This window comes from Drosophila mauritiana, chromosome 4, assembly GCF_004382145.1.
Source record: "Drosophila mauritiana strain mau12 chromosome 4, ASM438214v1, whole genome shotgun sequence".
Classification (NCBI taxonomy): Eukaryota; Metazoa; Arthropoda; class Insecta; order Diptera; family Drosophilidae; genus Drosophila; species Drosophila mauritiana.
Window position 1 is genome coordinate 196,030 of NC_046671.1, and position 15,619 is coordinate 211,648.

Consider the following 15,619-nt stretch of genomic DNA (forward strand, 5'->3'; position numbering starts at 1 on the left):
TAAATATATATAATATTGTAATATATTTATATTTTTAGTCTTACAGTAAAAGGTTATATCCAATTGTAATAATAACATGTGGAAGGAAGCGTTTCCTTTCTTCTTTTGTATCTTCAAGTTAATATAACATCTCTAAACAAGAATATTACTACCTATAAAGAAAGATCAAACATCAATGGACATATGTATATATTCATGTTACAGTATTACGAATTAACTTTTAATATAATTAAATTTGGACGATATTAACTTGAAGATGTTTCGCACTTTACTCATTTGTAAATTTCAGTTTTAAAAAAACAAGTATGTATGTAAATGCATATAAGACACTGCGACTTATAATTATAAGAATAGTAAATAAAGTACTCCGTTACGATAAAAGGGGCTCTCATCGATGCGCTTGCTTGCTGAACAAATATGTATATATACATACATATAAATTAACGAGAAAATATTTTTGTATTTGTGAAAATATATGTACTTGTGTGTGACTTTTAAATATACATTTCCTAAATCGCTCTATGCGAACGAGCCGATAATCAAGTAAATAAGCATGTGGACAGTGTGGAAGCTATCTTTGATGTGCAATCATATTCTTAAAGGCGGGCGCATGAATTCATGTTCGTTCTATTGGCCTATACAGATTTTAGTTGTATTATTATCATTCAATAATTCGATACTACAGTATTGTTTGCAGTAAATATATTTTTAACAAATAAAATTGGGAAATAGGCAAGTAAAAGGATATATCTGATATATGTACGTGTAAATTATTATTGTGGATATTAAAAAAAGAAAAGTTAGTGTGGTTAAAGCGAAATTTACATTCATGTTGGATATGGTTCTCATTATGTATTACATAATAACAGCACCAACGAACTTTATTTGAGTGTCTGTATATGTATTTACATTCAGCATAAAATGCTATGTTTTATAACTGTGTGTGTGTTGCATATGCTTTATTAGAAATTACATACGTAAAACATTTATATTAATGTAAGACCGGCCTACCTGTTGATACGATACAAATATAAATTCCTTTCCCTACATTTCATTATTATTTTATAGATTTGTACAGATTTTAGAAATGGATTCTACTTTAAATATTGAGGTAAGTCAAAAAAGCAATATTTATTTAATTATTTCAGTATTATTCAGTATTTACCTATAATAAAACAATTAAAAGTTCTTAGATTTTTTACAAGACTTCATTTCTTTCTGAACTTGTTTCCCACATCTTAATACACTTACATTTGACAATTTTCTTAATGAGAAAATGGTAAAACATTTAGTTAAATAGCTTATTGTAATTTTTAATTATTAAAATATATAATTTATGTTTTTTTGTCATGATTTTTATTTTTATTTATTTTATTTTTATATTTATTTTTATTTATAAATAACCGTTTATCAAATAAATAGAAATAAACTTGACAAACACATATTTTCTACAATCTAAAGGAGAAAGAAATTGCTACAAAAATCGGAACCCAAATAGATTACGCTGATGAGACTAAAACTACTCCCCAAAATAATGATAACCTCAATGAAAATCAATTGGAATCTTATATTGACAGTGGTTTTGATAAACCCGTCACTTCAAGAGATAATGAAGATGATGACGATCTAAAAAATGAAGAAAGCGAATCTGAAGATTCAGAAATTTCAGAAGAAAAAAATACAACAAATTTGGAAGAAAACACAGCTACACTAATTAATAAGCCGTCTATGGATATTACCTCATCGGATGTGGAGAGAACTGTTGACATAAAAGACTCCGAATCCAATAACCCTATTATTATAGATGCATCTATTAAAACGGACCCATCATTATCTGTGGAAAATTTGCCCACCGTTTCTGAGAATAATTTAGAGTTGGATTTGATAGATGGGAGTACTGTTGGTGAAAATTCATCGAATGCGGAAAACGAATCAGCCGCTCTAGACACGTCGAACATTCTAATTAAAGGAGAAGAAGACAAAGCTATCGAAGTTTGCAAATCACAGTACACTAAATCTTCGGAGGAAAAAGTATTTGTATTTTTAAGAATAACAGATTTAAATTATCGCCTTCAAGCTTTTAAAATGTTTCTTATTTAACATAATATTTATAAAGATAAAAGTAAAGCAAATGCTGCCTTAACTTACCAAATACCCTACATCGGCTAGATTTATTTATGACTTGTATATGTATACTTGTGACATAAAAAGGTACTTTCGATCTAAGTCAATAATATTTAAAACATGATTTAGGTAAAGTAGATGAAGTTTGAAGTTGAAACATTTTCATATGTTTGAAGAAATTCAAAGAAGTTGTAGGACTTCATTTCCGGATTTCTCGTATTATTAAAAATCGGATAAAAGGCGGAAGGAAACGTAACCGAGATCAGGATCTCTTTTAGAATTGTTGTCGCCATTTTCGTCTGTCTGTCCATATAAACTTCAAGATCTTGTGGACTATTGTACCAGTGACATTTCTGCAAGATGATTTTAAAAGATTAGCACTCATACTCCAATGTAAATCAACCGCGGAAACTGCCATCCCCACACTTTTGCATAATTTTAAACCGGTTACTCGTAGAGTAAAAGGGTATACTAGATTCTTTGAAAAATATGTCACAGTCAGAAGGAAGCGTTTCCGACTATATAACGTATATACATATATTCTTGATCTGGATCGATAGCCGAGTCCATCTGGAAATGTCCGCCTGTCCGTATGAAAGTCGAGATCTCAGAAGCTATAAAAGCTAGAAGGTTGAGATTTAGCATACATAGTCATGAAACTCTAACGCCCACAAGCCGTACATAAATTTGCCAAAAAACTGTTTTTTGGCACGTTTTGTGGCACGTCCACTCTAACGTCCTAAAGCCTCCAAAAACTTGTTTGTCTTGCCAATTTTTATCTGTATATCAAAAAAACTGTGGCCACGCCCATCTTCTCACCTACAAAACGCACAAAACGGTCCGCCCACACTTTTAAACAATTTTTAAATTTTTTTCTCATTTTATTCCCCAATATCTATCGATATCCCGGAAAAATTGTGAAATTTCGCCTTCGCATTCACACTAGCCGAGTAACGGGTATCTCATAGTCGGGGAACTCAACTATAGCATTCGTTCTTGTTTTAAAGTGCGTTTTAAAAAATTATGTTGGAAATAGGAATATGTCAAGCTTTATAACTATGTGCTTTACAGAGCCGAATACGGAGGGGAAATACGCAGATCTATGCGAAAAATCATTTTTTCTTAATAACGGTACTCAAACCTTATGTGATAAAATACGCAAGGCTGACTCTGCATGGATATCAATCTAGGTATAACGCGTATATTTGAGTACAAGCTAATAATATTTAGTGATATTTGGCTTATACAGAGTAAATTTCGTCAGACATAAGGCAAATGACTACAACTCCTTGTTTAATTGCATATGTTTAATATTATAATTGATTTATAAATTATTATAAAAAATGGTTTATTAGCTGCAATTCGTTATTTTAATACGCAGCTTTACTTACAGCTTCGTGCAATTCATACATTATCAATTTCGATTGGATCTTAAAAATTGACTTTATTTTTAGAATGTCAATGACCCAACATCCATTGCAAATGATTTGTCGACCGGAAACACTAAAGCAGACCTTGTTTTGTTAAATGAACCGGTAAGTAATATCTCATTTCAATAAAAATTGAGGTGTAAATTTTAAAAAATATAAACACTTCTTTAAATTAACTTTTGTGACGTAAAAATAATTTTTGTGCATTTGGGAGGGCATAACCACAATTGTTTTGGCATACCGATAGAAATTGAAAAGGCATATTAGACCAAATTAAAAAAATTGGGGGGTGGCAACACCAGAAAATAATCTTGTGCTGGGTGCATTCTTGCTTTCTGACATTCAAGAAACAATTGAATGTTAATAAAGAATTATTTAAATAATTAGATCGGTTTTTGATAGAGTAAAACACTTGAATCACTGCTCTCAAGTTTTTATAACCGTTGCTCGTAGAGTAAAAGGGTATACTAGTTTCGTTGAAACTCGTTGAAACGTTTCTCATAGTCGGGGAACTAGACTATAGCATTCTCGTTTGTTTATATTAAAATGTATTATGACAGATTATTTCTGAGTCTGTGATTTTGTAAAAACTACACTACAAGCTAATAAATAGGCTTATAAGCATAAAATTTTGTTGTACATTAAAAGACGGGTGTTGATCATTGAAATCGTCCTGTTATCAACCGGAATAATAATATATAATTTGATTTTTTTAAATTGAATAATATTAATTTGAAAATAAATGTTTCGCAGATGTTTACAAAGTTTATGTTTCTAAAGGCCAAAGCTCCTTACACAGTGCTGTTTACTCGCGTGTGTTACATATTCTAATCAATTACTGGAATTCATTGAAAATATTGACCCTTTATTATTAGAATATGGAGCTTCCAAAAATTACTTAAAGCATCGTGCATATCATCAATCAATTAATAATGATTAATTTTGATTGGACGTTCAAAAATTACTTTTTTTTAGAATGTCAATGACCAAACATCCAGTGCATTTGATTTGACGGCAGAAAACAATAAAGCAGACCTTATTTCGCAAAATAAACCTGTAAGTATCTTTGTACTTCAATGCATCTCATTTTATTTTAAACGCAGATAAAATATATCAAAACTTTTTCATATGTATTTGTGCCTATGCACCACTTCTTAATATTGTAGCTTTGAAAAGCAATTTTTCTTGTCAAATTGGCCATAGCTTAAAATAGAGAGACTAATCACGGATGAACTAAGCTAACTCGGCTGGCTGTTGATATTGATGAAGAAATGTGTAATTCTATATAAGGTCGGAGAACTTTTGGCTCTAATTAAGATACAAACATTCTCAACTTTCCAATTTCTCCAATTTTTTTGTTATCCGAATGAGCTAACAAGTGGTCGAGAATCATTCGCGCAGATTACCGTCCCTAACAAAAAACTTCAAAACACATTACAATAATAAATGTATTTTTTCTTTTTCCATTGAGCTATTGTGTGTCTTCCGAATTTGTACATTGCAGGAAGATTTTAATAGCCAAATTCTGAACATTATATCGGATATAGATATAAATATAAAAGCGCAGGAAAAAATAACACAGCTGAAAGAACAAGAACTGAAGCTCATTCAGAAACAGAACGATCTGGCAAATGAAATCCATAAGCAGCAGATCCTAGCTAAGCAGCTTAGTGCACAAAATCAGCTTGAACATAATGATTGCCAAAGTGGAGAGCTCGACTTACACAGTCAATATCAAAATGAGCGCGGCGGACCCACATCGACACTGTATCAGAAGAATATCGCCAGTAAAGTAAGTACAGTTCAAAACAATATTTTTACCGGCCTAGAACACTGACTTCTTTAAACATATTTTATTATTTAATCTAACTATGTGTTTGCCTTGTCGAAGAAACACCAAAATGTATATTTTAGTCGAGTAACGGATATAACTCAATAACACAAGTACAATTCGATCGACCACCCACAAGCCGGAAAAGATGTCACGCCAACAATTTAAATAATTTTTGGATTGATATCAACTTTAGGGACGAAAAGTGATTTTGCTTTTCTCTTTTTGATAGACTATATATTATTCACTAAATCTACCCTGTTCCAAACGTCTACAAGTGTCAGTGTTGATTAGATGGCATTTACCATAGTTCAAAAATTCTTGTCCCTTGATGACCTTCATGCACCCGTTGGGCTCGACATCTTTGAGCGAAGGTATTGCGAAAGTTCCTACGGCTTCAAAACATTTTAAAGGGTGTGTTTCAGCTGTAATTGACTTGGGTTAATTGGGAATTCTTAGCATATCATTTTTGTTATTATTAATTTTATTATTTGGTTCTTTGGGCCTTTCTTACTTCTTGCGTTATTGTTCGAGTTATAAATTGGTGAGATGCGAGTATTGGTTTCACGTTTTGTTTGGTGTCATACGTCCTGATTGTTATTGATAATTAATATGAGAGCTGACCACTACCACCGTGGGTTTTGCCGCCTAGGTGAGTTGTCCAAGAGTTTGATGTCTTTAACGCGTTTTCGTTAACCGGTGTTGTTCGTTTGTTTCTTCTTCAACTGATTAGTCCGCCATAATATCCGGCCAAAAATCTCTTAAACATCTGGTATGGCTCGTTACATTTTAAGAAAAGCTAAATATTTCCATTTCCATGTTATCAGATTTTGTGTGGCCTTGTATATCAGAGGAATATATCAGCTAATAATCAGGGCTTCCCTGCCTAGAAACATAAATTTGTTTCTTTACAGGAACCACCACAGGACTGGTTGCGCAGTGCAAGCTTCAACAAGCTTCAAAACAGATATAAAGACTCTTCAAAAGTGATTTGTAGGCGTGGGCGTGACAATCACGTGGGCGTGACAATCTTTTCAAATACACTATCATAGCTTCCCAGCTTTAATATTTTACGAAATCCATACTTTTACGTGGATAGACAGGCCGGCGGGCGTGTTCAAATCGATTCCTTACTGATCGTCGTCAAGAAAATATATATGTGTATATATATAGTGACGGAATTATCCATTCCTGTTAACCTGTTAATATTTTTAACGAGTCTAGTATATCATTTTACTTCATGAGTAGCGAATGTAAAATTGTGTGTTTAGAGGCGTTTTTGTTTGTTAAAAAAGTTTTTCTATATCGAAGACTTATACTAATCGACAAGCCGACAGACAAAATAAAGGCAGGGGCGAACGCTTTAATTTCGAGGAGCCCAGTAAACTCGAATTCGTATAGATAGATCTTTGAGCCCCCACTCTTGGTGTGGGTGGGCTCTGCCGTCCAGCTAGCAACCAGCTAGCCAATTCCAAATATGTATTCTACATACGCTGGTGCGACTGTCATGACTTGAATCCTCGTAATGCTTTTGTTGATAAACGATAAGTAATTAATATATTTCCGCGACATTCGAAAAGAGAACACCAAAGAAGTCCTTAGACACCCGAAGTCTATTAATTACACAGTAGCGAGCCTACTTAATTTTTATTAATATGGATAATGTAAAACTAATCATATTATAGACTTATCAGGTTGGTTTTCTATTAAAATTTGTAAGCCAATCAAATCCTATTTAAATTATTTCTAAAAATGCTGTTAATTACAGCATTTGTGGATTAGAGCACCAAGGAAATATATTTAAATTATTCGTTCTTACGACTCCGGTGTTATATTTAGGCATTGTATATACAATATATATATACGCTCTTTGACGCACATGCCCAAAGAGATTCTATATTTAGCATTTTATGAACTTTTCGAACGTTCACATTGCGCGCTATACAGAAAAGTATACACTCTGTTTGTATGCATATATAAATTTGAATTGGAAGAAGTGTTAATTTTTTGTAATTCTCTTTTTGCTTAAGAACACAGTCGTCAATACATTTCGTTACTATTAAATTCAAATAAATATTGATAGTTGTACATAATAATATGAATTGTACAGTAGAGAAAAAAAGGGGTTATCGTCCAAGTGATCTTATTGATCCTAGTAAACGTCAATATTTATTAAACCTTAGTAAGCAGCTTTGGCAGGAAAGGAAAGTACTGTAATTCCTTCCAAATATTACATTTTCATCTTTTGCTTCCATTTCCAAACTTATTGGTCAATAATTCCAAAAGAAATAGATTAAAAATAAATTATGCGTACATACATATGAACTATGTATCTGCATAATTAAGTAAAAGAAAGAAAAGAAATTATAAATACCCTTTGGAGAAATGGTCGCAAAATATGAGCATATTTCATGTTTAATTCTGTCTTTTAATTTAGGAATACGCCAATGTGTCGAAAACGGTTGATTTGCGAAAAATATTTACACCTGCGACCGATGCTGCTGAAATATTACCTAAAAATCGTAAGTTCAATGATATGATTCTTATTATTAAGATAAGGTGATACGTAAGAGTCTTACTATAGTACCTTTACTTATGCTATCTAACAACATGAATAATTTGCGTTTACCTAAATTTTTAATTCTATTAGATTAAAAGAGCGACATCGCATGCTACAAAAACGCTTAGGCAATTTATTTACGTATCGCCTTTAAAATAAAACTATAGTAGAAATATTTTAACAACAATAATAAACTTATTTAAAATAGGAAAGCTATATGCCTCGTCTGCATTTTATTCTCCAACACTACACCCTACAGTGGAAGACCAAGTCGAGCTAGCACGAAGAATTTCACATTCGTTAAGCGATATAAGTAATCAAACATCTAAGGGTCAGTCTATGTATGTCAATCGCAAAAAACGCTCAGACAAATGGGTTCATGAAGGTAGATCTCAAGGTAATGGTTGTGTTTTCAAACTTTTTTGTTGTCAGTCAGTTATTAATCACTTCCAGTTCCTACAATTGTATTATTATAACACTGATTGCAACTTTTAGTAGTGGTCAAGAAAAATCTAATTACTCTAACTCTGCACTATAACAGGGATTCTCCATTTTATTTTTAGTTGGCGTTGTATGTAGATTTTTTGTCTATAAAATCAAGTTTTTTAAATAAATGTGTATAATAAAACGATTATTTTTTAACTTGGTTTAACATAAACTTAAATTCATTTGTTTATACGGTAAATAAAATTAATGTATTAGTATGTTCCCTAGTAATAAATCACGTTCCGTGCAGTCTTGATAGTTGTAATGTAATGTAAACGCTCGCCTTGAATAATATAACATAAAAGCAAATATTTTAAAAATATTAAAAAAATACAAGTGACGATTGCTCCTCCAACATAGGTGCAAAAGTTTTAATACTAATAACTTTTCTGACTAAGAATGACTTACTTACACATTTGCTCTCTCGGCCACGTTCAACAGCCGCATGCCGAATGAGCATATTTTTAATTGGTGGTATTTACACAAAATTTGTTAAGTGTTTTTGTTTAACAACGACATATATTGCGAGTCTTTTGAACGAATTTGAGTTATTTATAGTTTTTTTCAGCCAAACTGCGTTTTCAAAGTGGATAAGGTCAAATTTCTTATATGGAGCTAATAAATACAAACAAAATAAGTTTAGGATTTTCCAAATAATGGTGGGAAAAAATAACTTTTACTTACCAGTAAAAATCGGCTAACTTTTGTTTGCTCTTTAAAAACTAGGCATTATTCGTCCTACAGTAAATATATGTATTAATAATATATTTATTTATTATAAAAAAAAGTTGTATACCGGGTTAAAACACTTATTGATAAAACAACGAACGTAATTTTTTTTTTAATATTTTCTGTTTTCTATGTTAAGAATGATATGATATAGCGGTCTAACTCGTCCCCTTTTGACTCATATACGATTTGTAATAGAAAGAAGACGTTTTGGACATTGTTGGAATATTTCATCTTCATTCAGATAAACTAAACTTAGAAACTAGTTTTCCTTGTAACGAACAGACGGATAGGGATTTTACTAAGAGATTCCAATCAGCAGAAAAAAATTTTACTTTCGTATTGTTTTTTTTACCATTAAAAAAAGCGACTGGATGCATTTTCCATACAAAACTTAGTTCATTATAAATATTATATTGAAAAGCTCATTGGAAAGTCTACAAATTAAATATGTTAACGGTTTCAAAGTAACGGTTTAAAATGTACACCAATCACATATATATACATTTTGGATATACATTTTCTACCGTATTTCAATTTAACTTTCGCATTTTATTTTTTGCGAATTGTTAGAATATTTCCATCCTAATTACAATATTTATTAAAGTTTATTTTTTCTTTTTCGTGTAAGTTAAAAATACACGTTCCGGAGCTACTATCAAATTTTTATAGTTACAGCTTAGAAACGAATGTACTTCTGGATGAGGATGAGTAGATACATATGAAAACCGGTTTAAAATGATAACATATATGTAGTTAACTTATTAAAACATACTTATAAAATACTATTTTTTCCAAATGTTTTTTCAAAATGTTTATATAATCATTTAAAATTTGCATACAAGAATCTACAACGTCATAATTTTTAAGTATACAATAATTTACATATTCAGGGAATGATGCTATAAATCCATTTAAAGAAAATTCTGAAACAAAATCTACAATGGAGGTTGCGAAATTGGAAAAAATACCGCTAAAGCTTATAATGAACCCAAACGGAAAAGTTCGTGATTATAATTCGCTAAAAGATTTAATTAACGTTGAAGCTGGCCTTCTATCGCCTGACAATTGCGCTGAACTAATAACTGCACTTCAACTTCATCAAGGACGAGGTAATTTTCTAAATTTAGATGTGATGAGATAAACTATTTATAGCAACAAAAGAAAACTATTTGACTTACAACTTTATTAAATTTTTAATTTTAAATTAAGTCGAATTAAATTTCTGACTTTCAATGTTACAATAAAACATGTAATTTATTAATCCAGTTTCTGGAATTTTGTATTAGACCATTTGACTTTAGTGTACATAAGCTGTCGTTAATATCTTACGCTTTTTCAAAATTCCTTCTAATTCAAGTTCTAAAACTAATTATATCCAAGAAAATTATAACTTGTTTTACAAATATTATTTTGATATACAATTTTGTAAAACGGTACAGCTAAGTAAATAATATAAAATTCGTTTGCCATGCTTTATCACTTATGCTTCCCCTACCGCTGCCGCCGCTCCTGCCGCCCTTCCGACGACTCCGCTGCCAACGCCTTCAACTTGAGTACAACCAACTTCATCAAATATGAAGGTGCAGAACTTTTTGCAAAGCGCCGCAGAAAGGCTGATAATTGGGTAGTCGATGAATCCCATTCAGGGACTCAATATCATCCATCTGGTATTCCAGATTTCCAGCAGTATCAACAAAGGCCTGTTCTAAGTCCAAACATTTTGCCGGCGTATTCTGATGCTGGGAAGCACCGCGTCCAATTGAATATTCATCAAAATCAGCTAATTGAGAAGTATTCAAAACCAGGACTTCAAGTCGTTCAGTCTCCTTGGAAAGCAGCATTGCAAACTGGTTCAGCGAGCTCAGCGTTTCTAGAGGATACCAAGAGCTTTTCACCGCCTGCCTTAACAGCAATTCCGACTTCCCAAACTGATAGTAAGGACTGGACGGACGCTAATGAGCCCATGCCTCATGGTTCTTCAAGACGCCATACAAATGTATGAGTCTCCCAATTCATCTACTTTAATAAAATGTTAATAATGTTTTCGCAGGCCATTGCTTCCTCGCCACGATCAGTCATTGTACCATCGAATCCACAAAGGGATCTTGCATATACACCATGCGTTGCTCAGGGCTGGGGCGGTCGGAGTGTGGAACTTCCAAAAGGTAAGTAAAATCCTCTGATATTCTAATTATATTTCATAATTTTATAAATCCATGAATAGCTTCTTAGTTTCTGAAGGCATGCGTACTGAGGTGTATGTATGCTTATTTGTGTTTCATAAGGCAAAAGGGAACATTGAAGTGGTCAAAAGAACGCGACTGATAAGTTTTCTTAAAAATAATTCAATTCTGCCGGCCATCAAATAAAAAATTATGAGGTGCTTGAAATCAGAAAATGTAAAAACGTCATTGGCTATTGTTTTTATTAGCATAGCTCTATAACATAAATAAGAGCCGTTTTCGGTATATATCATAGCTGTTAAAGGACGTTAAGTTGACGTTACCAAATGTTATTTGCACATCGGTCGTGCCAATTCGCGAATGTTCAGCAGCATTTAAAATATTAACCTTTTAAAAATTTCCGAGATCTCGTTTCTACAGGCAGATAGATGGGTAGTAATCCTGGTCAAGAATATATGTACTTTATAGAGTCGGTTCCTTCCACCTGTTCGATGCTTTTAAGGAAATCTAGCATCACCCTTTACCATATCTCGAAGACATTGATGTTGGGCGTCTAGAGAAACGTCAATCATTAACAACCATGTGGACCTATTTTAGGAGTTCCTCGGTCTCGGTTCCACAGGTCTGTTAGGTATTTATAATTTTTTGAAAACTGCATTAGTGTTGAGCCCTGGAACCATAGTCAAACCATAGAAACCATAGGAATCAAATACCTCCATATCAGAATATCAGAATTGTGTTTTGGTCTTTAGTACATATAAATGATTAATATTTAACAACGAGGTGGTTTCACGGTTTACAGTCAATGAAAAAATATGTTGTGAAGTCTAATGGCATTGCAGAGAGGGATCAAATACCGTGTAAAGAGTTTTGAACTAGCAAGATATATATGTACATGAATAAGGAAACTAAAAACTATTATATTGTATTAAGTTTTCTGAAATAATACATATGTTATCTTGCCCACCCATTAATTATTAGATGTCAAGTCTTGAAAAGCTGAATATCGTCTGTGATTCCACTTGGTATTTTGGTATTTTTTGGTATTTTCTGTAGTAATACTAATATTTCAGACTCTTTTCAATCTAACGAAAGTCAATCATCATGGCAGACTCAACCTCATATTGGGAGACCAGATGACAGCAATCCTAGCTTTACTAATTACATATTTGGAGAGAGGCTGACATCTAACTTTGCTTTCGATGTGCAGAATCGATTACATTCCCTCGAAAATTTTCAAAAATACTTCTTGGAGTACCAACGCCTTGAAATAGAAATTTTACGAAACAGGGAAAGTGCTCGTGTCTTACAACCCGATGCTTATGAAAGCCATGTCGATTTTACACCACTAAACGAATTTAAACTAGTAGGTGGCGAAGACCTGAATGTCAATTGCGACTTAGATGAGAAGGTAAATGTGCGTGAATTAATTCAATCTTTTGAGAAACAAAATACAACGGATCTAAGAGATGTCGCAGCAACAATAGAAGGCAAGGCTAACGTGTTTGTGGTGTCATGTTATTGTGTACATGTATATGTAGAAGCATATGAAAAATGTTCAATAACAAATTGTTTACTCTTTAAGGAACTGCACGTTACTGATAGATAAATTGCTTGCTCAAAGGTTAAACGTACATATATTTAAAGTTATTATTTGTAAAGGAACATTACGTTCTTACTATTCTATTTACGCACTACATCTATGTAGTGAATTTAATTTTTTTTAAAATAAATAAAGCTAATTTATGTGAACTTATACATATGTATATATGTACATGTGTGTCAGTCGTGTTTTACATTTATTACACACAGCATCATAAAATTTTCATTTAACAGTTCTTGATTCCCCTTTCTTCCGCAGGCTTATACGTTCCGAAAGAAATATCTCTCTCAAGCTATGCAGCACCTTCACAGCAGCGTGAAATTCACGGGAAACATTTTGAAAGGCCATACGAAGACACTTTATCGCGCTCGTTTCCAAGGAACAACTTGTCATCTAATAATAATGTTCTTGGAAATGGTGGTATGGGTGAATTTCCTTCATCAATGCCAATGGCAACTGCGTTGAACACTGGAACACTAAATCAACAGCCCTACTCACCGACTAGCTATAAAAAAACAGTACCTGGGCTCGAAAAAGTTGAGAGTTTTGCTAGATATGAACAGCCTGATAGGAAAAGATTGACGAGTGGAAGTCCACAGTACCTAAAAGCGCTACAAAACTCTCAAGTGCGCAACGCATCGCCAATACCTTTTGGAACTTCATTAAATGAACAGACTTCCTGGCCTCCAGGATCTGTGCTGCTACAGGGAGGCTCTCCCTCTCCGCTCCCAAACCACGTGCAAACCTTTAACAAATGTGCCAAGGGTTGGGGATCCATACCAGTCAAGCAACAGTCCTATTCAAGCCAATTCAACTTACCTGGAAATCTGCCGTACTCTGATTTTTAGGTGTTGCTTTAGCAAATAAGCGATTTACGACATATGCCAATTACTTACACGATTATAAAATGTATTTAATGTGTTTGTTTATTTGTCTTTGAACATTATAATAGTACTACATCGAAAAATATATGCAATTGTTTCAGCTTTTTCAATTGCCCAGCTTTTTTTAAGATCGGAAAATTTTAATACTTTTGATGTAATAGTTATTTAATGATGCAAATACCTCTGGTGCTTTATTGGTAAATGAGGATTTTTGGATGACTTTTATTTTACGGTATATGAATTGCTTTCACGAAACGGAGCTGGAGGTTTTTTCCTTTACTCTCTTGTTGTTATTTGCGTTTCCTCATAGTATGTTACGGGTAAGCGACTAGTTTTAAATAAATGATTTATGTTTAAATGTTATACGAAACATACCTTTATTAAAACCGTTTACAATATTTTTAAAGTTTTGGACGTAGTGATTAATATTGGCAAGTTAATAGAAAATGTTTATACAGTTTCAGAGAGTTTGTGGGTTGTTCAAGCTATATTTTATAAGTATAATCCGAATGCTTTCGAATATTTATAGATATTTTTTTTGAACCGATCCCAACCCTTTCTTTTACCTGCAACATACATGTTATACACGATAAGACCAAGCAGAAGGAACTGACTGCAATAAACACAGTTGAAAAGGTGGACCACAGAAAGCGCCCAAATTATTTTCAACGCTCGGAACGCCTACCGCCAAACAGCATAAGTTCTGAAAGCAGACACCTCCGCTAAACAATATACAGTATGTCGTCAAGTGTTAACACACTGTGTAATAAGTTGAATATTTCACAGTGTGTAAACAGTTTCTTGACATACTGTATGTACATATGTACATACAAAAAATAAAAAGGCTTTTGCGGTGCTCGTCACAAATAGTTGATTTCTTTCAGACTTTCTTTCATTTAGCTGGCACATTATTTACATTAAAGTATTCTCCAATATCGTAAAACTGTATAAAACTCTAAATTGTTCAATGTTGTACAGCACCTAGGACTTGCTTTATTTAGTTGAACACCAACGAACTTTATTCCGCAACATACGTTTTGATTATTTAAGTCGCCAAAGTTATTACACTTACATCAACCCCCTCTAAAACTAGTCGTTCAAAAGCAAATGTATAAAATGAGAAACGATTATGCCGGCGTTAAATATAGTGATTTGAAATAGAAGGTTATTAATTATTAATTATTTAAGTCGCCAAAGTTATTACACTTACATCAACCCCCTCTAAAACTAGTCGTTCAAAAGCAAATGTATAAAATGAGAAACGATTATGCCGGCGTTAAATATAGTGATTTGAAATAGAAGGTTTCGAGTAAGACTTGTTGGACCTAGAATGCGTTATACTGCCAAAGGAATATGTATATATATATATGTACATATATTTGGACATACGCGAGTGAAAAGGAATGGTCGTATCATAAGCGACACACGAAATGGAATCGGAAATAAAAATATATTTTAAATTCGTTGGTCCCAGGAATCTACGTCATTAAACAAAAAAATTGTTTTATAATAATATATTAAAAAGATCACGATAAAGGAATTATCATTTTTGATTGTTATGTATTCACATATATGTATATTTATTTGTAAAATTTCAAATTAAAAGAATTATTTGACTTTTAAGAAGTAGAAAGCATGTTGCTTTAATTCTTTTAATTTGGCTTTCGCAACAAATTCGTAGATAACAAGACGAGGTCTGAAAAGGAATATTAGTCGAGATAAGTAAGCAATACGATGCCTACAAGACAAGGTGCGCGTTCATGTTTATGTGGGTAGATTTATGTGT

At 32.6% G+C, this 15,619-nt stretch overlaps 1 protein-coding gene across 16 annotated transcripts; it reads left to right on the forward strand.

The window, feature by feature from the left end:
* The first annotated feature begins 570 nt into the window (after positions 1–570).
* On the forward strand, positions 571–13,943 carry LOC117146299 (putative uncharacterized protein DDB_G0267716). 16 transcript variants are annotated; one of them, XM_033312319.1, is made up of 13 exons: positions 571–759; positions 1,069–1,111; positions 1,462–2,031; positions 3,579–3,659; positions 4,530–4,610; positions 5,059–5,346; positions 7,823–7,907; positions 8,154–8,342; positions 10,054–10,272; positions 10,744–11,159; positions 11,214–11,328; positions 12,420–12,836; positions 13,208–13,943. In XM_033312319.1, exons 2-13 carry the CDS (start codon positions 1,088–1,090, stop codon positions 13,795–13,797), a joined length of 3,075 nt encoding a protein of 1,024 aa, XP_033168210.1. In that variant the 5' UTR covers positions 571–759; positions 1,069–1,087; the 3' UTR covers positions 13,798–13,943. The 16 variants fall into 16 exon arrangements, with proteins under 16 accessions (XP_033168210.1, XP_033168209.1, XP_033168217.1 ...); XM_033312318.1 differs by having other exon boundaries at positions 571–732; XM_033312326.1 differs by lacking the exon at positions 1,462–2,031 and having other exon boundaries at positions 572–759.
* The last annotated feature ends 1,676 nt before the right edge of the window (positions 13,944–15,619 follow it).

What these genes read in the sequence shown, in the direction of transcription:
- LOC117146299 (XM_033312319.1), top strand. Translation starts at nt 1,088, where the DNA reads ATGGATTCTACTTTAAATATTGAG. An exon ending in AGAAGAATATCGCCAGTAAA is followed by an intron (nt 5,347 to 7,822) that starts GTAAGTACAGTT and finishes CTTTTAATTTAG; the next exon opens with GAATACGCCAATGTGTCGAA. An exon ending in TCAACTTCATCAAGGACGAG is followed by an intron (nt 10,273 to 10,743) that starts GTAATTTTCTAA and finishes TCAAATATGAAG; the next exon opens with GTGCAGAACTTTTTGCAAAG.